Below are 25,451 nucleotides of genomic sequence, written 5' to 3'. Positions count from 1 at the left end.
ATGTCATTCTCTTTCTTAAAGCCTTCAATGTCTTGCTATTCCACTAAAAAAAAAGCTAAAATCCATCCTGTGATTTACAAGGCCCTAGATAATCAGGCTTCCTGTTACCTCTCTGGCATCTCTTACTTCTCTCTCCTTTGTACGCTTGGCTATTCTGGCCTCCTAACTCTTTGACACATCTCAAGACCTTTCTACTTGCTATTCCTTTTATCTGAAATATACTTATTCCAAACATTTACATAGCTAACGCAGATTAGGTAACTCAGGAAATAAAAGGAGATAGAGACAGTCTAAAAATACAGACTTTGCAGGAATAGAAATGCCTACAGCTTCTAAGTCTCAAAGCATAAGACATAAGATAAAACAGGCTTCACACAACAAAGACTCAATGAAGCCCCTCAAATGAACATGGGAACTCAAGTTTTGTTGCAGATATCAGATTGAACTCATGATAGTTCTTATTAATTTGGGAAAGAGAGGCATGGAGATGAGGAGCAGTGAAATAACATAGATTTGAGAACTATGTCTAGGAAAGAACTTTGAGTATAGTTATTGACACATACAACTTACTGGAAACAAATATATAAGAAATATGCCAAGTTTTTGAAGGAATTACAATATCAAACAAACCATAAGCCTGACTCTTGGATGGGACTTAAAACAATCCTTGGTTAAGAAGTGGGCTTCAAAATTTCTTGACCTTAAGGAAGGCAATCTCCTCAATGCTTTAGATATGTCCAAGGAGGATAATGGATAAGAGGACCTTCCAGAGGGTGGAGTCAAGGACTGCAGAAGACAAAAAAATGAGCCCTTCCTAAAGAGTGAAATCAGGGTCTAATCAAGAAATCCACCTGCTAGGTATGCCATCACTTTGCCCACTCTCAAAACCACTTATTATTTTGGGGAAAACATAATACATATTAAAAACATCTGCTGATATTAGAGTGAGTCAAATGTATATGTATGTGACAAGTTGGGAAGATCATTATAGTAGGCTCAATAAAGATCCCCCAAAACATCAGGTTCTAATCCCAGGAACACACAAATGTTAGCTAATTTGGGAAAAGATGTGATTAAGTCAAGGATTTCGAGATTGGGAGATTATTTTGGATTATTAGGGTGGGTTCAAGATACCATCATATGTATTCTTATAAGAGGGAGGGAATGGGGTGATTTGATACAGAGATGAGAAGGCCTTGTGAAGATGGAGACAGAGTTGGAGTAATGCAGCCACAGACCAAGGACTGTTGGCAGTCACCAGAAACTGGAGAGGCAAGGAACAGATTCTTCTCTAGTTTCTGGCAGGAGCCCAGCCCTGCTGATGGCTTGATTTCAGCCCAGTGAAATGGATTTAGGACTTCTGGAGTCCAGAACTATGAGAAAATAAATTTATGTTATTTTTAGCCATCAAGTTTATGGTAATTTGTTACATTAGCCATGGGAAATTAATATGGTCATGCATTTAAAAAAGACATAATATCATTTTTCTAGTTTAGAGGGCTATGATAATATAGCAGGCAATTTCCTCGTTAGTTTACAAATTGAAAAATTTGAGTCCTGATAATTACATATGAAAACAAATCAAAGAAAAAAATTTTGAAGAAGAGCCCAAAAGAAGTTTTCGTTCTATTTTGTGATAAATTTAGAAGTTATAGTAGTGACAAAAGGCAGAAAATACCTTTGTAAAGAGTCACCTTCACTTTAAGAGCCCTCCTTTATTATAAAAAACTGGAAATCCTTATCACTGTATCTAATTATAAAGCAATAAATTTTGATTGTAGAACTTACAAGTGGAAGTTATAAAGTGTAAAATTAAAATTTACCCTGGCTAACTAGTGTGATTTCTTCCTTCACGTCTAAAAATATCTAAATAAACATACATATGTACTTTAAGACAATAAAAATATAGAATCTTACGCTTTGGCCACTTGCTTTTCTCGATCAGACTATATCATAAATAACTTTCTTTAGCAGTGTATATAAATCTACCACTTTTTAGATGGATCTACATTATCCTTTACATGGTATAGCATAAATTATTTAAACTGGATGCTTCAATGTTGCCTATAACTCTAGTGCAAATAGTAATAATTTTCCTTTACTACAGATTTAATGGTCCTGTTTTGTCAAATTTGAAAAGTTTTTGCAGTTTAAAGACTACTTAACAATTTTGCAAAGCTGCTGACCATTAGAATTGTTTTAAAATTAAGTGCTTATATTAATATCATTAAACTTATTTAGAATTCTGATCAATAACTTTAGTAATGGTTAATTTTTTAGACATCTGACTACCCAGTGGTGCTCTCTTTAGAAAATCACTGCTCCCCCTCCCAACAAGAAGTGATGGCAGACCATTTGCAGACTATTTTGGGAGATGCTCTGCTTTCTGATATGCTTGATGATTTTCCAGACACATTACCTTCACCAGAGGTAACATTTTGTCTGAGAAGTTCAGGTTTAGAAAAAACAAAAAGCATGTCACTATAATACTGGCCCATGAAACTGAGTTAGAGATCAAAGAAAATGCTTAGTTTTGATGGTTTTTAAAGGTGTATCTTTGAAATGTGCTGCTTAGGAAATGTTCCTGTGGGCATTTAGGTGAATATATCTTAGAAAAGAGACTATATGGAGATATGTATAGAAAGCCACATTTTTATTGTGTATCATGCCTCATGAGTGCCAAAGTTTAAAGTCAATTAGTATTAGGCCATAAGAATGTAACATGCTTTCTGCACAAAAGTCTAAGAAAGAGGCAAAAGATGTAGCCATAAATAGACTAGAGGCCATACACAATTTATCATCTGTTGGGTAGCAGGTTCCCTTTTTTTTGTTGCTTTTTTTCAGTTTCTGTCTCTACTGACTCCTATCTCGATTTGAACATATTCAAACACTTGGTTTTAAAAAATACCTTTGCCCCTGCACTCAGGATTTCATTTCTTCTCTCCAATTACCTCTTTATTCTTCCCTCCCACAGCCTATATTTGCAATTCCTCATTTGCTCACTTATCCAGTCAGTCTTCCTCTTCCACATGCCCCACTCCCATTGTGTCTGTCTAAAACATTTCTACTGTTAAATCCTAATGTGTCTATTTCAGTCTTCATCTGACTTGCTCCTTCAGCAACAATCAATACTGTGGACACTACCTTCCTTTCCTTGAAATATTTTCTTCTGTTAACACCAATTCTTTACACTGCCTTCCTTCTATGACTTTAGTTTCCACTGCTGACCCATTTTCCTTACCCCAAATTTTATCAGGTGATAAATGAACATTTGAGCTTCTGCATGATAGTATTGGCTAACAACCAATAGTTCCATTTTGACAGGTCATCATTTTGATATGTTAGGCATATTTCATAGCATTCCAATATTCACTTATATTTTCCTCATTATTTCATTTAAGTAGGTGGAAAATGTAAAAATGAAAGTGTTATGACGTTAGTAACAAGAAGTGTAGGGCTCATGAAATAACTGAGCCAAACAAAAGGAAATCATTGGATAAATTAAAAAACTGAATCTATCACCTATGGGAATGCTCACAGACAAATGTAACTGTGACAGAAAAAATATTAAAAACTTGTGTATAATGCTGGAAACATACCATCAAAGATAAAATCTAATTGCTGTGGTCTAATTCAGTATGTTATAGTAATTTTTAGCTTTCTGGGAATAAATACCTTCTCCTATTATAAACACATCTACTTTTTTTCAGCATTCATATATTTGGCTTTCATTAAAGTTTTCATTGACGTAAAAGTGTGCAAAGTTATTGCCTGGAGGCCTGTTAAAGAAGCATAGCTGCAGGCCCACAGTTTAAGTTTCTGATACCCTAATTTTGAAGTAGGTGCCTGGAATCTGTCCCTTCCACAATCACCCGAGATGGTCCTTCTGATTCTTGTAGCTTGAAAAATCCCCTACTGAAAAGTTATATTAGGGGCATGGTAAAAGAAAGAAGGCTTGAGATGATGCAGTAAGTTGGATGGATATCTGAAGATGTCAAAAGGGAAGGGAACCATGCTCCTTGAAGAAAAGGACTTTGCTTCATTATCCAGATTTCAAACAAATTAATAATTACATTTGTTGAAATAATGAATTTTTTTGAAAGAGCAGGAGTTTCTAAGTGAAAGAAGGGATCCAGAAAGCTTTGGATTTGAAATGATGATCAATTTTGCCATCTTCCTCATTTCAATTGAGAGAATGTCAAATTAATGATGCTTGGATGTAATATAGTTGAAACTGGAGGGGCTTTACAAATGTTTAATTTAAATTTAATCTATACTAGATGACAGATACTATGAGAGACACTTTTATACACCTGATCTCATTTAATACCTTTTAATGTTGGGTAAGGAATGATGACCTGAAACATTTACTACCAGAAGTTGTAAAATTCCAGCTTCAACAACATGGAAAGCATTTTGAACATATATATATGCATAACTTTTCATGCATTTTAAATTTTTGGAAAAGTGGCTATTTGAGGAATGTTAAAAAAAAGAAAAGAAATGGAGCTACAGTAAGTCCCAATCAAAGTAGGTTTATTTTTTAGTTAATTTTGAACAAGGACATAAAAGCACTGGTTTCTATTAGGGTATGAATAAGGGGTATGGGAAAAAGATGTCCTTATCCTAATGGGGATTTCCCATATTTAACTACTGAGGGCTAATTGAAAATAGGATGCAGCACTTTACAGTGACTATAACAATGAAAACTTATCCATAAGTGTGTGATTGTGTCTCTCTATCAAATTGTTTCTGTAGGCATTAAAATTCAAAATATTAGTTAAAAACAAAAAAATAGGAACCTTAAAGGAAACCCGTGAGAGGAGAGGCTCTGATAAGCATGGTCAGGTGGAGGAATGTGAAGATGACAACGAGACAGAACCAGAAGAGGAGGAGGATGAAGCCAAAGACTCTGACGCACTCAAAGATTCTTTTGCATCTGATGTTTTTTTGATAAAAGAAACTCAAGAAAAGGATGGGGAGATGAAAAAGGCAGGCAGATTATTAATTTTCAGGAAAAAGGTGAGATGATGTTTTGTGAAAATCTTGTAAGCGATTTAAGAATTTTCTAAAAGTCGTACTGGTTCAGAATTACAACATTTTGGAGAGAAAACTCTTTTGCTTCTTTATAAAAGCTCTAGTCTGCAATTTTAAGTTTACTTTGAAAAATTGACAAGTGGAAAAGAAACTCAAAAACTTATCTCTTTTCCTCTGTTGTTTTAAACTTTTTTCTCTTAAGGTCAAGAAACATTTCATATGTGCTCTATGTGGTAGGCATTCTGCAGTGTACAAAAGACACAGAGGTGAACAACATAACATCTGTGGAAGAGATGTAGGAGAAAATCAATTTCTATAACCTACAGTGTTTTGGGCATATCATCCTGCATAATTATATTAACATTAAATACTATAATCATAAAAAATAGATGCATTGACTTGATCCAAGTAGTTTGTGAGAAGATAATATTATGAACAGTCTAGAATAATAGATTTGATAGGATATTTTCTTTACTGGAAAAGGAATTTTTCAAACAAATCTATGCAAAAATGCAAAATTACTGTATTGTATTTTTAGACCTCAAAGGTAAAAATAGCTCTGGCCCTATCTGATCTTGTCATTTATACGAAATCTGAGAAGTTCAGAACCTTTCAACATGCAAGGATGTATCAGCAATTTAATGAAAATAATTCTATTGGGGAGACACGAGCTCGAAAACTTTCAAAGCTGAGAGGTAAATTCTTATGATTCAGAAAATAAAGTTTTAAACAAATTATATTCACTGTTAAGGTGTCGAGATTGTTCAATGATACTGTGTAGACAGAACATTTCAACTTATTTAACATTAAATAAAAAGTGGGTTATATGCCTCAGGGTACATTAAGTATGATTTTGTAGAACTTAGTCATTAGTTAACTTCTTTAAGTCATGAAATTTTGATTGAGAATGCCCGTGTGCTTTTGGAGCAGCTATATGTGGTGAGCAGTTTATATGGGAGAGCAATGAGTGACAAAGCTGTAGCGGTTGGCACAACCAAAGTACAAGGAACTTGTACTTGTCCTGGAAGCAAAGGTATGCAGTAGAAAGACTGAAATCTAAGGATTCACACAATCCACTGTGTATTCCTGAATGATACCTTAGAAAGTAACATTAGGGTGAGACTTCAGGCTAGGAGGAGTTGAGGACGGTTTATGGCAGTGACCGTAGAGATGGGGTGGACTTTGTGGATTCAATAGTCATCTAAGAGTTCATCAGGCATAGAAGCTATATGTACTAGGTGATGGAGAGGGAGGAAATGGCACCCAGTTCAGCACCTCAGAAAGCAAAGTGTACACTGTACATTTCTAGAGGTGCCGTTTTGTTGCTGCATCTAGTTTCTGCATCACTGTCTTCTGATTCTAAATCTGAAATGGCTTATTCTGCTTGGTTGAGCCCAAGATGGAACAAGGTCTAGAAGAGAAAATGGGAAGCAGACCCTACTCCCTTCTTGGACTCATATGGTGGGTCCCAAACACAAAAAGGAACAGGCAATGAATGAACTCAACAGCCAGAGACTCTCCCAATAGTTCTCAAAACATTGCAATCAACCATAAATGTTCCTTGTGTAAAAACACCATGGCAGGAAAATAGACACCTATAATTGACATGAGAGAAGGTGTTGGTTGTTTGAAAATGCAATCTCTAATATTTGTTGGTTGACTTCATTGGGTTGGCCACCAGTGCTTAGTGGTTTTGAAAGAAACTTTGATTCATCTCTTCCACAACTACCTGTTAGACCCTGGATATTTTAAGGACTTCTTTTGGTTTATTTTTGTTAACTGTGGGTTGTGACAAATCAATTAAATAGGTCTGGACCACTGTGTAGAGTGAAACAGAGTAGAGTAGAAAAGAAGTAGAGGGGAGTAGAAAAGAAGGTCTTCTATGTAGTTATAGTAAGTATTGTTTTATGAACCAGTGTGTGGGTGTGTATGTGTTTTGGGTTGCGATAGTAAGTGTGTTTCTTGGTTTGGCATGTGGTCAAGAGAGTTTGAATGACCTGCTTTACGGATTTCAGTTCCTTCAAACTATTGGATGGTTTTAGTTCATTTTCATGAGGACAGAATCACTCAGCATAGCAATTGCAATTATATTTCTTTCAATCTTGATCATATTAAGCACCTTCAAAAAATTTGAAAGAGGATTGTGTAATTTTGAGTAAAATCATATAAGGTAGCATCATTCCCTTCTGGGAAGACTATAGAGCTTTTTCTTACACCAAAAGTGTAAGATATATGATTAATGATGTGGGCAGTGGTTTAGATGCAAGAATATTCGTCATTATCGTTAACACAGTGGGCATCATTATGTTTATAATAGTGAAAAATCAGAATTTTTCATATGTGTGAAATTTTTGTCATTTAAAAATAATGTAGTAGGTGAATATTATTCAAGTGGAGAGGTTTTCATATTAGCAATTTCTGTAAGGGAATAAACAATATGATTCAATTTTTAAAATTGAATTTAAATTCTTTTTTCTTATTTGATGTTTTCATTTTTCAAAAATGAGCATGAACTGCATTTATAATAACAAAACATTTAATTTCTAAAGTAAAGCCATATTATGTTAAGAATCCTTAGAAATCATTTGTGTTTATCACTTTGTACATGGGAAAAATCAAGATGCAGAGTGTTTTATCTTAGGACAGGCTTGTGATGTAGGGCTAGGTCAGAACATCGGTTCAGAAATGTGAAGGTGTGACCAATGGTAAAGGATGTGAGCAAGTTTTGGATCTTGAGTCATTTAAATAGAAAGCATATCAGTAGAAACATAAAGAATTTATTTAGAAGCTTAAATAGACTTATAAGTGGGTGTGTATGTACATATGTATTTATACTACACATGCATAGACCTTATCTCAGTAAGGATGACCCCTGAAATAATCAGAAGTATTGTGAGATATGAAGTTCTTTTAGAGCAGAGTGATTCAAACAGAGATTAATTGAATTCTTGGGGAACTTTCTGGGGTGACAGATTGGGAATTGAGTTGGATAACTGTAAGATCCCTTTCTATCTAAGAATCTGTGAAATGTTCAACTTGATTAATTTGACTGGCATCATATAGCTTCATATGACTTATATGTGATTATATACTAATGTGAGAATCAAAGTAAAATGGATAAAATTGGGAAAAGATGCTAGTTTTGCTTTTCAAAAATGGATACACTTTATTTTGGAATTTGGTATATTCTTGTCAACTAATTTGGAGGTGGAAAAAAGAAATATAAATTTTCTAATCCATTTTATTCTCAAGTGAATTATCACTATACACAAATGTATAATAAAAATTATTAGTGACTTCAATAGCAGTGAATTATACCATCAAACTTAGCATGGATTTCTTATGATTTTCATTAATTGTGAATAGTTTTGGAAAGAAAATACACATCAAAATTATTGAAACTGTTAAAGAAGTATATGATATAATATATGGAAATAGTAGTCTATTTGAAATCTTTCACAATGTTTTAATAACTTTTTTAGCCCACGAGTTTATTGTTCACACTAAGAAATTCATTACCAGAATATATCCTAAGGCAACAAGGACGGACTCTTCTAATTATAATCCTCAAGAATTTTGGAACCTAGGTTGTCAAATGGGTATGTTACATAAGATATCAAGTTATTTGCCAAAGTAAGATAAAATAAGATTTTTTTTATAGACTTGGAATTTCTTATGAAGATTTTTGGTCCTATATGCTCTGGGGCCAGGCAATAATGATGGTTTCAAGAATTGAAGTCATTCATAAATGGGTTGGAGAGAGTAAATCTAAGTGAGGTTTGGGGATGTAGAGATTAAATTCATGAGTGGTTAGTAGGCATGTAGGGTGGACAAAAGGAAAAAGGAAACCAAAATAGATGCATGAAGATATTGAAGACCAAGCTCTCTTGCTTGAAAGATTTGATAAGACCTCTCCAAATCAAGTTATTTCTACCCTTTAAACTTTATACCAGCTTCTTCATTCATTGTCTTGAAAAGTGAATAAGATTGTGTAGCTTTGCTACCGTGCTCATCAGATTCTTCCTATTCTTCAATTCCAAATTGGACAGCTGGCATAGCAATGGCACTACTAGAAAATTCCAGGCTTTAACTATGTCTAGTTTGCTAGCTGCCTGGAATGCAGAACACCAGAAATGGGATGGCTTTTAAAAGGGGGAATTTAATAAGTTGCTAGTTTGCAGTTCTAAGGCTGAGAAAATGTCCCAATTAGAGCAGGTATATAGAAATGTCCAGTCTAAGGCACTAATAAGAGTTTATCTTCACTCAAGAAAGGCTGATGAAGTTCAGGGTTTCTCTTTCAATCAGAAAGGCACATGGTGAACATGGCAATGTCTGCTGGCTTTCTCTCCAGCTTCTACTTTCATGAAGCTCCCCCGAGGATGTTTTCCTTCTTCTTCTCCAAAGGTCTCTGGCTGTGTGGCTTCATGCTTCTCGTGGTTCTGAAAGGGACTCTTTCCAAATGCTTCCTCTTTTAAAGGATTCTGGTAAAGTTATCCAGACCCGCTTGGAATGGGTGGAGTCACTTCTCCATCAAATCAAAAGTTAATACCCATAATTGGGTGTGTCAAAGCTCCCAGCCAGCAATATTGAATGAAGATTATAGGATGTGGCTTTTCTGGGGTCCATCACAGGTTGAAACTGCACAAACTCATTTGCTTCTGGATTGTGACAAGACCATAGGTTTGAGGAGAGCGGTGGTGTGGAGCCAAAGCTGAGGGTTTGGGGCTTAGGGGACAGTATAGGGGATGGTAGCGAATGCAGTGACTATGTATTAGCCAGTATGGAGGTATTTCTACATTTTAGTAACCAATATTCTGCCTATTTCACTTTCTTCTCAAGTGACAGTGGTACCTCATCGGACCTGAATGTTTGGATATAGTTAGTGTTTTTCGCTCCTGCATTTAATATACTAATTTAAAAAATTTCTCATATGCTCTTGAATGTCACCTGATATGTACATTGCTATTCTGTAATCTGTATGGTGTGCCAATTTGATTTTTACTCAAACAATTTAATCTATGGATTAAATTACACAATTTACATTCATATGTTGACATGGACATGGTGAGAGGAAAATGTTAAAAAAAACATATACTTATTAGGCTAATGGTGCTTGCTTTCAGTGCATTTGAAGATGTATAATCCATGATTATATTTCAGTGAATTGTTTAACTGCATGTTTTCTTTAACTTTACCCTCTATTTCCTGAAAATGTTGAAATAATTTTTCTCCACAGTGGCCTTAAATTTCCAGACCCCTGGTCTGCCGATGGACCTGCAAATTGGGAAATTTTTGGATAATGGTGGTTCTGGATATATTTTGAAACCACAATTCCTAAGGGATGATAAATCTAACTTCAATCCAAATGAAAAACCAAAAGACAGTAATCCATTTACCCTTACAATACGGGTAAGTTAAATAACATCTCTTTCTTTTTTAATTTTTTTATAATATAAGCTAGATACTATAAGTTAATATCTTGAGTTCCATTGGTTTCCTTTAATGCTTTTAAAATTTCTGTTAATGTTTTCAGTTACTGTAGGTTGGTAGCATTTCAACATTTTCCCATGTCTGAAAATATCTTTCTGTTTTCTTACATGAATGATTACATGCTTGTGAATAGAAATATAAGGCTAAAACCTGTTTCTCTCAAAGGTCTATTTATATTATTCCATTGTCTTTAGAGATTTAATACTATGATAGAGAAGTCTAAATTCAGTCTCATCATTATGTTGTGGGTATACAGCACCTTTCCCCTTTTAAGAAATTTTACCGGGAAATTCTGGGAGCTATTTATTTTTCATTAAGTTCCAGAATTAAGCTTTTGCAGTTCAAGAATTTTTCCCATCATGTCTCCAAATGTACATTTTATTTATTCAGAAGCCTTAAATATCCCTGTGTTATTCACCAGTAGCTGTCCTCTGTGTCTACTTTATCACTTTTCCTCTGTGCTCTTGTTTGCAAAAGCTGCTGGAATGCAATATACCAGAAATGGACTGGCTTTTAAAAAGGGGAATGTATTAAATTGCAAGTTTACATGTTCTAAGGCTGTGAAAATGCCCAAATTAAAACAAGGCTATAGAAATGTCCAATCTAAGGCATCCAGGAAAAGATAACGAGGTTCAAGAAGGCTGATGATGTTCAAGGTTTCTCGTTCAGCTGAAAAGGCACATGGCTATGTCTGCTAGCTTTCTCTCCAGAGAAAGCTTCTTCAACAGCTTGCCCAGAGCTCTGTCTGTTTTGTTGGCTCATTCAGTTCTGGTGGCTCTCTAGCTTTTTTCCAAAATGGTTTTCTCTTAAAGGGCTCCAGTAAGCAACCCCACCTTGAATGGGTGGAGACACATCTCAATGGACACCATCTAATCAAAAGTTACCTCCAACAATTGGATGGGTCACATCTCCATGGAAGCAATCAAAAAGGTCCCACCCAGCAATATTGAATGAGGATTTAAGAACATGGACTTTTCTGGGGTACATAATAGCATTTTGGGAGAGGGTTTTTTTTTTTACATTTTTTCTCTACATTTCTGATTCAAGCTCTGTTGTTGATTTTATTTTATTTTATTTTTTACTGATTTCTGGGTAGATTTGATTTTTTTTCTCTTCATTATTAGTTTTTCCCCCTCAATTATTATTTCATATTGCTACCTTTTTATTCCTGTTCATATCATTCCCAGCACCATTACCCATCCCCAGCTATTATTTTATTCTTTTACCTATCATCTTATATTTTATTACATCTTCATTTAATTTCACTGACAGCAAAAGTAGTTGTCTGAAATTTATTGTTTCCAGTAGTAGAGACTTTTCAGAAGCTCTGTCTAAATTGTCCGTAACCTAAGTCCTCTGTTTATTTCCTTTTTTTAAAGGTCGCTAAGTCTTTGGAAAATTCCCTAATTGCTTTCTCTTTCCATTTGAGAATAAACAGTCCTTTTTTTTTTTTAAACAATCCTATGTAGACAGTATCTATACCTGTTGTGTGCAACTAGATGGAATGGGTGTGTCTTTGGTCTCTCTTTCTATTTAACTCATTGTTCCTGAAACCACAGAAGCCATCTCAGATACTCTGGAGGTTTGATGAAAGCATATAGTATTACCCCTGGCCAGTTTTATTGTGTCTCACATTATGACCTAGTGCTGATTCTGCTGGTTGATGAGCGCTCTCCTGCTCCCATTATCAACTGTCTAGTACATGGAAAGCTAAAACATCAGAGTGTGCTTCTCCCTTGACTCTTCCTAGCTCAACTTCTTCCACCATTCCTATAGCATCGTTTAGGGAACCACTCTCATACACATCAGACCCAGGCCACTTTACCACCTTAGAGAATGGAGGTTTGGGAACAGTGTTACAGAAATTCATGTGGAAAGAGAGAACAGCAAAGATGAAGGGGACTGAAATGATCTTGGCCATTGTAGGATCATTTGTAAGAGCAAGTGGCTGACTTGCTCTTTTTCTCACTTTTTAAGACCTCTCTACTCCACATAAATCTCCTGGCTGTGCTTCTGTTACTGTATTCTCTCTTTTCCTCCACTACCTGTTAAGATATCCTTTCTCATTTTCTTTTGTGGATTCCTTTTCCTCTACCTGCCCTTGAAATATCTGTGTTGCTTAAAGCTTTCTTCTTAAGCCTACTCTCAGACCAAATAATATCTTTTAATTATTTTATGCACACTCATGACTTTAACCACCATGTTTATCTAATGATACTCAAATCTCTGATCTGACTTCATTTTCAGGATCTATTTTTAGCAGTTTGCTTAGCATCCCTACCCATTTAATCACCATTCTGTCAAACTTAAAATATTAAAAACTAAATATCCCTTCCTAGTCAAATCTGCTTCTGCTATTTTATTTAAATTTCATAAATGGCACTATTAATGTCTTATTCATTTTCTTGATATGAACTCATTTGTTGCTTTCCTGTATCAGGAACATGTTACCTGCAATTAGGTCTATTCCTTTGGCTTCTTAAAGGGTTTTCAGGTAGCTTGTCTCTCTCCTGGTCCATCAAATAATACAACTGGAGAAGGTCTGCTAAAATGATAATCTTATCACATCGACCTAATATTTGTCTGTGTCTTCTGATTGCTTTCATAATCGGACCTTGACCACCTTCACGAGAGCTTGCTGTCCTCCCACTCCTAGCCTTTCATCCTATTCTGTAACTGTATGGACCTAGGAGCCTTTTTTGCCCGTGATGATATCACCATGTGTCACATATACTATTTCCTCTAACTAGACTGCTTTCCATTCTTCACTTGCTTATTGCATTGCAACTCATTTTTTGAGACTCAGGAGCCACCCCTTTTTAGAAGCTTTCTTGCAGGCTAATTTAGCTGTGCTTCTACTTTCCTCTGTTTTTTGATAAAACTCTATGCTTGCATATATTATGCTACTTATCACGCTATATTAAACCTATATATTATAACAACTATATTATAATTGTTTACTTGCTGTACTTGCCTTTCTCCCCCATTTGTGTCAGAAAATTCTGTAACGATAAAAACTGTGTTTTGTTCAACCTTTATTCACAGTGCCTAACAGAAGAAGCTGATGCCATCCATGGCTTTATGAGTCTTTCTCCTTTGCCTTGATCATTCTAGGAAGCTTTATGATTACTTTATGGTTTGCACAAATTGTGGAGGGCCTGGATTGGAATCAGGAGGCCTAGTTTTGTCTTTAACTTCCTTATGCCCCTGATCAAACCATTCAACATCTCTGATTTGGCATCTATAAAATGAGTTTTGGACTAGGCCAGTTATTTTACTTAATTTTTTGCATGGGTAGGCACTGGGAATCAAACCCAGGTCCCTGGCATGGCAGGCGAGGACTCTGCCACTGAGCCACCATCAGACTGCCTTAGGCCAGTTATTTTTAAACTTCTTAAAACCATGTGACATCTTTTAAATGCAAAATCTATGCATAAGGCCAATATATGAAAATAGAGCTACTGTGGCTGATCACTGAAGGTTTTCTGTTTGACATCCCTTCTTCCATGGCAGCCCTGGTAAGGGCTTTGTGAATCAGAGTTTGCAAATTATTTGATCAAGTTATCTCTGAATTTTCTTTCTGTTCTCATATTCAATTATGTTTTCTAACCAGACAAAGTCTTTTGGCATAAAAGGCACCAAATCTGTCCTTGTTGATAAAGGTCTATAACCTGTAGAGCTGATATTCAGCTGTTATGGGTTGTTATTGCTATACCAGTTGTTCATCGCCAGTGCTCCTACTAATTACACTTATGTCTGTTCTGATTGAGCAATACCCATGCCATACTTGTTAAATCTATCACTCTTATTTCTAGCTAATGCTATAATGTGTGGAGTTAGGAAAGGAAAAGTTACACATTAGCAAATTTCTTTTCCTTTATTTTCTTGTTCTCCTTTTTTCCTCCCTTCCTCCCTCCATCCCCTTTCTTCTTTTCTTCTTTATTTAAACTTATTATTTTGTTCCTCTGTATTATAATCTTCAGAAATTGAGATTATACCTCTTTTTTTTTTTTTCTTTTTAACATGGGCAGGCACCAGGAATCGAACCTGGGTCTCCATCATGGCAGGTGAGAACTCTGCCACTGAGCCACTGTTGCCCACCCTCTCTTCCATTTTTCATCCTGAGATTGGTATATTCAAATGTAGTTTTGGGTATTTTGTGCTCACTTTATGCTTTAAAATGAAACGAATCTTTGCTTTAGTATTTAGTTTGGCTAATAAAAGGCTAGATGGAAATGCTGTTGATTAATTTGTTAGTCATTTTTCTGACACTCAGTCCCTAACTAATATACATATGAAGTAATTGATTTTGTCAGACTCAGGTTACTTTTCAAAAAATATATACAAGAACAAATAATGTCAAATCTCATGATAAATCACTCAAACATAAATTCTACCATCAGAACATTCTTATATAGGATATTTTGCAGTACATTTATAGTTTTTACAGTTGAGGAGTAGTGTTCATACTATTTCCAATTTTCTTTTATATATTATACATGATATGAACGTGAAAATAGCACGTTATCAGAGTAATTCAGCCTAAAGTACAATAAAAGTTGTTCATAATAATGCTTTTAAAATGAAAATATGTTAATGAATCTTAAACCTCAGACAATGTGGATTCTACTAAACTCAAATCAATAAAATGGAATTCTTTAGACATATTCTCAGTATTCATGTACTGATACTTGAGGATAAAAGGGTAAAATTTTAAATTTTGAATTATTATCCAGCATCAATTTTTGTGGGAACTGACTTAGAGTCTGTCAACATTTTTTTGAATAATACATGTTTTTATTTAAAAATTAAGTGGTGATGCAACTTAATATTCTGGTAAATTTTTGTATTCAAAATACATTTATGCAGCTCATCAGTGGTATTCAGTTGCCTCCGAGTAATTACTCATCATCTAACAAAGCTGACACCTTAGTGATAATAGAAATTTTTGGTGTTCCAGATGATCAAGTGAAACAGCAGACTCGTGTAATTAAAAAAAATGGTGAGTTCCTAATATATCTTATTGAACTTCTATTAGACTTGTTGGAAAAATTAAATAATTGTATATATAGATAGATACACTTTTTGTACATATTCATTACCTATGTTACATTATATTATATTCAAGATTACTAAAGTGTTCTATGCAATAAAAAGAACTTGGTAATGATTTAAAATATTATGTATGTCGTCAAGATTATGGATACAAAAAATTATCTGACCTGCAAAATTATTACTTTTTTCACCTCTACTTCCTTTTCATGCTTCCCCCATATCATTGATTTAAGAGAGATGTTTTGACAGCTGCAAATCTACTTATCTTCTAGCCCCTGTGCAAAATAAAGAACTTGTGATTTTTCTGACAAAGCACATTACAGATTTTTACCTCAGTGCTTGAATTATTTTAGATCAAATGTCTATGGCTTAGACTGAATCGAAGGATGCCATAGAAAGGTACTCATACAATATTTGGATTCATAATTCAGTCACTTTTGCCAGAATGGTAACGTAGGAATGGAAAAATTGACTTTGATATGATTTTCCATTTTCACATTCCATGATATTTTATGTAATGCAATACTAGCATGTCATTTTTCTCTGTTGTTGAAATCACTAAGTAATCACTAACATCATCTTGGAGGTAACCTGGAACTGATCCTTGAGTTTGTACTACCCTTTGAGTGGATATTCCCAAAGTATAGTGGACTTCCTTTCAGAGTCTGAAAATATGCTCCAGAACTAAATGGCATTAACAAAGAAGCAGGTGGAGTTTTGTTAGTCTTTTTTTCTTGTTTAATATTCCCAATGTCTGTAATCCCCACCCCTCCTCTCCCCTCCCACCCCTTGTGGACTTCTAGTGCGGTTCTAGGGCTAAAGGCATAGAATAAAGATTTGGGAAATTTTTGCTGACTCACCCTAGATTAGCAATGGGCAGATCTTTTTTTTTTTTAACATTTTGCATCACTCCAGCAAAAGAAATAAAAAAGAAAAAAACTCATACATACCATACCCCTTACTCATCCCTCTCATTGTCAACTAATATTTCAATCTACTCAATTTATCTTAACCTTTGTTCCCCCTATTATTTATTTTTTGTCCATATTTTTTACTCATCTGTCCATACCCTAGATAAAAGGAGCATCAGACACAAAGTTTTCACAATCACACAGTCACATTGTAAAAGCTATATAATTATACAATCATCTTCAAGAAACAAGGTTACTGGAACACAGCTCTACAGTTTCAAGTACTTCTCTCTAGCCACTCCACTACATCTTAAACTAAAAAGGGGATGTCTATATAAGACATAAGAATAACCTCCAGGATAACCTCTCAACTCTGAAATCGCTCAACCACCGTCACTTTATTTTGTCTCATTTATCTCTTTCCCATTTTGTTCGAGAAGTTTTTCTCAATACCTTGATGCTGGGTCCTGGCTCATCCCGGGATTTCTGTCTCACATAGCCAGGGAGATTTACACCCCTGGAAATCATGTCCCATATAGTGAGTTCACTTGGTGTGTAGACTTAGAGAGAGAGAGTCTACATCGGAGCAACAAAAGAGGTTATCTGGGGTGACTCTTAAGCCTAATTCTAAGTAAGCCTAGTCTATCCTTTGCAGGAATAAGTTTCATAAGGGCAAACCCTAAGATTGGGGGCTCAGCCTATTGATTTGGTTGTCCCCACTGCTTGGGAGAATATTAGAAACTCTCCAAATGGGGAAGTTAAATATTTCCCCCTTTCTCACCTTTCCCCCAAGTGGACTTTGCATATACTTCTTTATTCACTGTCCACATCACTCTGGGATTTATCAGGGTATCACACTACCCTGAACAAACCAACAAAATCCCACACCCTATTCAAGATTTCTTATACTTACGGTGTTCAATTAAATTGACCATACAAGTTAAAGTAGGAAATGCACTACCCGAAATGTAAATATCGTCCTTTATCCAGTCTTCTGATATCCCTTAATCCTATCCAAATCAGCTTCATTTATATCTCTACTTGATGTCTGATCACTTTTTCAGCTTTTTAAACAGTTCCTGTATGGGGTACTGCTGACTTTCATAGCTTCAGAGCCCAAATGCTGAGTTCCATGTGTCACATAAATACCCGAAGTTTCTGGGAAAGACCATGTTATATACAAACAGCTCAGTATCTGAGAATTTAGAATTAACAGTTACACCTCCTGAGTATACATGACTGCTGTAAGAGTTTACAATCTAGGACCCTTTACAATATGCCCCAACTTGATATCCCATGCTCTCAAATTTAGTTCACTGAATTTTTATATTATAGTTAGTCCATATGATTGAGACATGATAATATTCATCTTTTTGTTCCTGACATTTCATTCACCATAAAGCTCTTGAGGTTCATTTATCTAGTTGCATGCCTCACATCATTCCTTCTTGTGGCTGCTCAGTAGTCCATTGTATGTATATATACATAGTTCCCCTTCCATTCCTCAGTTGTTTTATCCTTAGGCTACCTCCATTCATGATAGATCATGAACACTTCTGCCAGAGACACTAATGTGCAAATGTTTATTCGTGTCCCCACACCCAGCTCCTCCAGGTATATACTGAGCAGTGGGGTTTTAGGATCATATGGCAAACCCACCCCTTGTCTCCTGTGCCACCACACTGTCCTTCCTCCAAGGTGCTGCACCTCTCATTTCCCTACCAACAGTGAATAGGTACTTATCTTTCTCCAGATTTTCTCTAGCACTTGTGTTTCTCTGTTCTCTCTCTCTCTCTCTCTCTCTCTCTCTCTCTCTCTCTCTCTCTCTTTTGGCATGGGCAGGCTCCAGGAATCGAACCTGGGTCTCCAGCATGGCAGGAGAGCCACCATACTCTATCTGAAGACATTTCCTTTTCTTCCACAAAGAATTCTTGTCATGTTTTTGATTTGAAAGCACATTACAATAACTGTCAAGAAATAGTAACTGCTGATGCCAGGAAGCTTATAGTAACCCACCTCTTGTTCCCTCCACCCCCTACTTGAATCTTTATGGCAATTTCCATAAAACCTTTATTTATTCAGTGCACCTCTTATGATAATATGATTCCTGTTCCTGTTAGACTTTGGATTACATCCTTGGGTTTTGCTGGAATAACTACAGAAATTCAATTTTCTTCATCAAACCTTTCTGAGTCCCTGCTATGCTAACAGCCTGATACTTAGTATCAAGAGATTTAAGATCTTTGTTTATTAGATTTATTATTATGTATGCTTCACCTAACTGTGTAGATAGATCACAGAGCAACATGGGAGATGAGCTGCAGAGAGGACTGTTACGATATAGGTTCTGATTAGTACTTTAAGGAATGTGGGAAGAACTATTGTGAAAGGGGCAAATTTGGAGATGGTTCTGGGAGAGTAAATAGAATTTTTACAGAGATTGGGGATAAAGACATTTAGGCACAAGGTGTTAAAGCATGGAGAAGTCAAAACTCAAACATGCCAGGAAAAGTAAAAAAAAATTAAAATGTATGGTATATAGAGTATTTAAGGAATAGTAATGTGAGATAAAATGAGAACGTTATATTGGTTATAGGCAGCACAGCCATGCTAAAATGATAGGAATTTTCTGAAGAAAATGAATAAAATTAGAGCTTTTAAACAGGATATAACAATAGCAGTTGTACTTTAGGGATATTGTTGCTGCAGACTAGGTAGGAAAAAGTGTATGAGAAAGACACATTAAAGTTAGGGTACAATTTCAACAGTTAGAAGATGTAGAAATCAGGTGATAAAGAAAAGGTGAGGCAGCAAAGAATAAATGGAGGATGTATGTGAGAGATACTGAGCAGGAGTCAAAGTCTAGATGGCTGCACAAGAGGGACTCGAAGACAACTCTGAAGTCCAGTGGCTTGGTTAAAAGGGCAATGGTGGCGGGCCGCGGTGGCTCAGCGGGCAAGAGTGCTTGCCTGCCATGCCAGAGGACCCCGGTTCGATTCCCGGCCCCAGCCCATGTAAAAAACAAACAAACAAACAAACAAACAATAATAAAAAAAAAAAAAAAAAAAAAGTTAAAAAAAAAAAAAAGGGCAATGGTGGTGTAATTAAAGAAAGAAAGCCAGGGAAGAAAAGATGTGAAAGTCACTCTTCTGTTCTGGTCATGCTAGAGAAAGTCATGTTGGCAGCTATCAAACTCTGGTTCTGCTTAATTTTTTTTAATTGCTGAGCAATATTCCATAGTATGGATATGCCGGGTTGGCTTATTCATCTAAGAAAGATGAATGAATTGGAGGACATCTTGGTTGGTTCAAATTTTGGGCAATTGTGAATAAAGCTGCTATAAATATTTGTGTGCAGGTCTTTGTGTGTACATAAGTCTCCAACTCCTTTGTGCTAATACCCAGGAATGTGATTGTTCGATTATGTGATAAATCTGTATTTAGTTCTGCAAGGAATTGCCAACTTCCAAAGTCACTGTACTATTTTGCATTCCTACTGGCAATGAATGAAAGTTGCTGTTGCTCCGATTCTCATCAGCATTTTGTGTTGTCAAACTTTTGGATCTTAGCTATTTCAATAGGTGTGTAGTGCTATCTCATTGTTTTTTTAATTTAAAATTCCCTACTGACACATGATATGATTTACTATACTTGACATTTGCATATCTTCTTTGTTAGGTGTTTGCTTGTTTTCTTATTGTTGAGTCTTAAGAGCATTTTGTATATTTTGGATAAAAGTCTTTTATCAGATTTGGGTTTTGCAAATGTTTTTTCTTTTCTCTCTTTCACTTAATCTTGATTTGCTGTTTATTTTACCTTCACTACTAACAGTTATGACTTCTTATAAGCAATACATAATAGGTGTGTGTATGTGTGTGGGAGGGAAGAAGAGAGAGGGAAGAAAAAAGGAGTGGGTAGTATAGTAGGGGTTGGAGGAGGAATAATAAAGCAGTTGAATAATCTTCTGCAGACATTTTGCAGTGTCTATAAAAAACTGGCTCAAACCTATCCCTGTGCCCCATGGAATTATTTCTCTTCTTAGATCAAGGTAATATAGGTATTGTTCCAGCATAAACTAATTAATTTACTATTTCCATGGGCACAGACTGCATCTTGTATTGCCATCTTGTAAATTTATCCTTATGGCCATGAGGGCATCATAGAAAACATCATATAGCATAATTAGCCACAAATTCATCAATGCTCCTAGAAATGTAATTCAAAGAACATAAGCTATTGGCAGCAGATGTAGCATTATCTTTGTACATGAAAAACAGTGAATATTATTTCTCTGAAAATCTTTGATTCTTCATTAAAACAAGAATGTATTTGATTTGGAGGTGAATTACTTAACTCCATTAAATCATGCCTTAAATTTTGAATGATTTGGGTCACATTTTGATGCACATTAGATTTTTTTTTGGCAAGGGATTGGTTGCTTGGGGTGATTTATTTTGCTACAGACCTACATTACTTATCAGCGTTAGACTTTGAAATGAAAACTTAGTCAAAAAAATGGATTAAGAGCTGGTTTTAGAGCACTTATTATTTAGCTTTGAGAGTCTTTCAATAATAGGACCCGGATGTAAAAGCAATGCTATTTAACTTCATGTCTCAACTTCTTTGTTAAGGAAATATTTAAACATTTCGATCATATAATATAATGGTTAAAGTTCCTGCTCTGAAATCAGACTTTGTGTACTTGAATTTCTGCTCCACCACTTAATGGTTGTGTATGTGAAAACCTAGGAAGTTATGTAAATCTTTGTGGCTCAGTTTTCTCATCTGTGAATGGGGATAATAATAGTCCTGATTGGCATTGTTGTGAGGATTAAATGAGATGATATATGTGAGGTTCTTCCAACTTTGCGTAGCAATAGTAAACACCCAGTAAAGACTGCTATCGACATTACTTTTCCTCTTTCACTGGGTGCATTAAAAATTTAAGCATTCAAAACAGAAGCTATTATTATTAGTAGTAGTATTAATGAAACATTGAAAAATTTTGGAAATAGCCATTATGCATTTTTCCTTAGAGAAACTGTCTGTGATTATTTTACTGTATCCATTCATTTATATTTCAGCCTTCAGTCCAAGATGGAATGAAACATTCACATTTATTATTCACATGCCAGAACTGGCATTGATACGTTTTGTTGTTGAAAATCAAGGTGTGCTAACTGGAAATGAATTTCTCGGGCAATATACTTTACCAGTTCTATGCATGAACAAAGGTAATGTTCCTACAAATAAGATTATCATGCTAATATTTAAATATACCTTGAGTTTATCATAGACACATTTTGATATGCCAAATAGCTCTGCCCATAAAAGTTGGATGTAAGGAAATTTTTTGTATTGACTTGTATTTTCCTTCTGTGGAATTATAGAAATAGATTCTCATGTGGAAGGTGGGATGGGGGTGAGGGATTGCTAGGAAGACTAATTAGATAAATTTGGCAGGTATAAGTATTTCTTTACATGGATCATAGCTCTTTTGTTTCAGTGAAGAGTAGTCATGACTACCGTAAAGAACATGAAGGATGGAATCAAACAGAAGTGAGAAGCAGTGACTCATTCTTCCTGCCTGAGGAGAAGACAGGGAGCTCAAAGCTGTCCTTTCCTGACTCTTTTCAGGCCTGACTTTATGTTGCAGGGTCGTTTTGCCTCTGTGACTTACTATGTGCTCCCAATTATCTTGTCTTAATATGTTCAATTTTCTAATACCATCTGAGATGTTCCTAGGAAACAGGGTCTTTTTGAAGCAGAGGGGTGGTGGCTAATTTTGGAGCATGCTATACTTTGAGACAGGAGATGTGCAAACTGTGTGCTTAATGTTAGGCAGTAGGAAGCCAGAATAGAAACTGTAATATTTATTTTTTTGTGGAAAATTAATACACAAGATGGAAATATAACTTCTGAGTCATGATTTCACATATGCTTGGTAAATATAACATCTCCTTTCCCAGTAGCACTTATCAGGACCATCATTGATTAATTTACTTTTATTGTTCTAATTAGATATGATTCCCTTTGCAGGTTACCGCCGTGTTCCTCTGTTTTCCAAATTGGGTGAGAGTCTTGATCCTGCTTCACTGTTTATTTATGTTTGGTACATCAGATAGCAACTAACAATACCTTGTTTGCTGTAGTTATACCTTGCAATAAAACAGCCAAAATGAATGTCCATAGATTTTCTTTTCTTTTTTTTTAGCATAAAACAAGATAATTGTTTATGAGAACAGAACATTGAACTAATTCACTTTTAAATATACCTAACAGAACAGTGGAAAAAAGAAAACAAGAGACGTCAGGGTGGCATTCATGTCAGCCAACTTCTCCTGCCCCTTTGCTCTGAGCCTGTTCTATTTGCTAACTTCTTTTTTAATTAGTGGAATTTACAAGCTTTAAAAATATGTCTGATTGTAGAAGATATGTTGGCAAATATTTAGTGGTATAAATGAAATGTGAAATTTAAGATTATCTTAACTTCTAGACACCCACTACTGTATATTTTAGGAGGAAGGAGTTAGACTTCTAGGTGCTTTTTGCCTTTTTATATCCTAGAGAATAATTAGCCCTTGCATTCTCAGGCAAATTCTTAGATGCTGTGCATTGGATTTGGTACTCTGTAATTATGCAGACATTTTTATGTGCATATGAAATGATTTGCATTCAAACTGCATTCAGTCTCCATATCTATTAAAGAGAACTACTATATGGACTTATATATTCGGATCTCTGAATTAACCATCTGAAGTATTTCTGAATCTCTAGTAAATGTACTTTGGAGAGTCTCCTTTAGGCACACGTGAGTTTCCTCTGTTATTTCGTATGCTGACTTTCTCACATCAGCGGATTGTTCTTTCCTAAATGTCATATGTAGAGAAATATAGATTCTTAACTGTTTTTCAAAAAAAACAGGACTATTAATACTTATCCCACCACATTGTTACATGGTAGTGATGTGAAATTATCCAGCACAATGTTTGAAAGTTGGGGGCTCTCAATGATTATTTGTTGAAAGTGAATTAGGCTTAAGATAACAAAAATGACTATTTCTTTCAAATGAATATTAATGCATTACCTCTCGATGGCCACAAAAATACAAAATAACCTAGTAGTGTAGTTTACCAATACAATGGTTTATCCTCAGCAGCTAATATTGAAAATACAAATGACACTGGAAATTAAAATTCCCAGGCCATAAGTAGTTAGAAATGCCCCAGGTTACTCAGGGCATAATGTTGCGGATTCTCCTTCATGGGCTCTCAGGATTTAAGATGGAAATACACTCTCCCCAGTAGGTGTCCACTGCCAATGTTTAGGTGGACAGTTCCATTTTACCAGGTAATGTCTGGATCTTATTTAAATCACCATTTATAGAAATCATTCATTGTTCAGCCCAAGAGCAGGTGGGATGTTCAGCCCATTGACCCAACCCTTTGATCTTCTCTAAACTCCTAAGACCTTTTGAAGAACTAGAATTCCAGGAAATTTAAAGACTTTGACCAGTGGATTTGCTGGAGAGTTCACTGATTCTGCAGTGGGAGAAACTTCTATTTATCGTTTATACCATCAAATTTTGAAATGAGGGATAAAAAAGTATTTGCTTTATGTCCTTTTTCTTCACGTATCAACCAAACTCACTTCACTGTTTGAAGACCAATTCTTTAATTTTTAAAATTTCACTCTTCATATCAGGAGCACAATTTTGAGAAGAACACTAGATTATTTTATTCCCTGCCCAATAATCTTGAGATACCTTTAAAATGTTTGGTTCCATTTATGAACTTTATTGATCATTGACTTCCCCCTTAAAATTGTGTTGGTATTATTATTACTTTATTTTTTTCACAGAGATGCTTAACAGATACTACCCATTGAAACTCCACAGCCAGGTGATGTTGCCTTATTTAAGGAAGTTGGAAATGGTATGAGAAGTCAGTTTTGACTCATGCTTTCAAGGCATAATTCATACGTGGAAATAAATAATGTTGGTGAGTGGAAGTAAACAGAAGAAATGTTTAAATCAATCCCTGGGACTGTGGTAACAGGAGACCTTTTGACTCTTAAAACTTTAGTTCAAATCCCAGTTCCTCAGAGAAGACATCCATGATGTCCTAGATTAGGTGACACTCCTTGGTTTCTGCTTCCATATAACTGAGAAAAGTGGTGATAGGAGCTGGCCTGACACTCACAGCTAAGCCTGGGTTTTCTCCTGTTAAAAATGTAAGCAACTTCACAGAACACTAACATCAGGCAAAGTCACACTGTCACCATGATGGGTCAAGACTAAAACAAGGCCATTCTGTAATCATGAGTGAACACATGATAAGCGTGAATGCTGTCCAAACTACAAAGCAAATAAGTAGGTACCTGGGGAAGGGGATGGCAGAAGGCATGGATTAAGGGGGAACAGGGTACAAGGAAACTTTCAGCAGTCATGGAATAGTATTTTAATTGTGGTAGTTTAATTGGAGTATTCATACATTTGTTGAAACTGATCAAATTGTACACTTTGAAATTGTGAAGTGTAGTTACTTCAGTTAGATCTAAAAAAAGTTGAGAAAATACAAACTCTGAAAAAAATCTGTATAGTCCCAGCTCTCTTTGGGGCATTCTGACCAGTAAGTTGCCTCCAAGGTATATGAAAGGTTTACCTGTCTCAAATGCAACACTGGGTTCCATCAGCAGGATCAGTCAACCTATTGATCAGATCAAGTGACAGAAGGCTCCCTAAAAGTGGGGACACAGTATCAAATGGAGTCCTAGGTCTAGAATGCTATTTCAAATGCTGTGAGCTTCTGGGCTCACTAAAAACTTGTATGGAGGTGCTTGAACAATAGTTACAGCCAACCTATGTATCTTGAATACCATTCATTTGACCACGAAAATTACTTTACCCCTTTTTGCTAATTAACACACTCTACATGCAGGCAGGGTTCTGAAGCACTTT

The 25,451-nt window shown here is 35.5% G+C and overlaps 1 protein-coding gene across 8 annotated transcripts in view; it reads left to right on the top strand.

The window, feature by feature from the left end:
• PLCZ1 (phospholipase C zeta 1) overlaps positions 1–22,675 on the top strand; it is a 45,335-nt gene extending 22,660 nt beyond the window's left edge. For 3 of the 8 annotated variants that reach the window (XM_077170226.1, XM_077170224.1, XM_077170219.1), the window contains 8 exons: positions 2,281–2,430; positions 4,759–5,022; positions 5,576–5,732; positions 8,520–8,636; positions 10,274–10,446; positions 15,397–15,529; positions 21,577–21,726; positions 22,532–22,675. In XM_077170226.1, coding sequence (XP_077026341.1) covers positions 2,281–2,430; positions 4,759–5,022; positions 5,576–5,732; positions 8,520–8,636; positions 10,274–10,446; positions 15,397–15,529; positions 21,577–21,726; positions 22,532–22,617 — 1,230 coding nt within the window. In that variant the 3' untranslated portion in view covers positions 22,618–22,675. Of the gene's footprint in view, positions 1–2,280; positions 2,431–4,758; positions 5,023–5,575; positions 5,733–8,519; positions 8,637–10,273; positions 10,447–15,396; positions 15,530–21,576; positions 21,727–21,998; positions 22,266–22,531 lie in introns of those variants that run through there. The other 5 variants (XM_077170221.1, XM_077170220.1, XM_077170223.1 and 2 more) reach the window with 5 other exon arrangements.
• Positions 22,676–25,451: the final 2,776 nt, after the last annotated feature.

This window comes from Tamandua tetradactyla, chromosome 7, assembly GCF_023851605.1.
Source record: "Tamandua tetradactyla isolate mTamTet1 chromosome 7, mTamTet1.pri, whole genome shotgun sequence".
Classification (NCBI taxonomy): Eukaryota; Metazoa; Chordata; class Mammalia; order Pilosa; family Myrmecophagidae; genus Tamandua; species Tamandua tetradactyla.
This window is presented reverse-complemented; position numbering and strand designations above follow the sequence as displayed.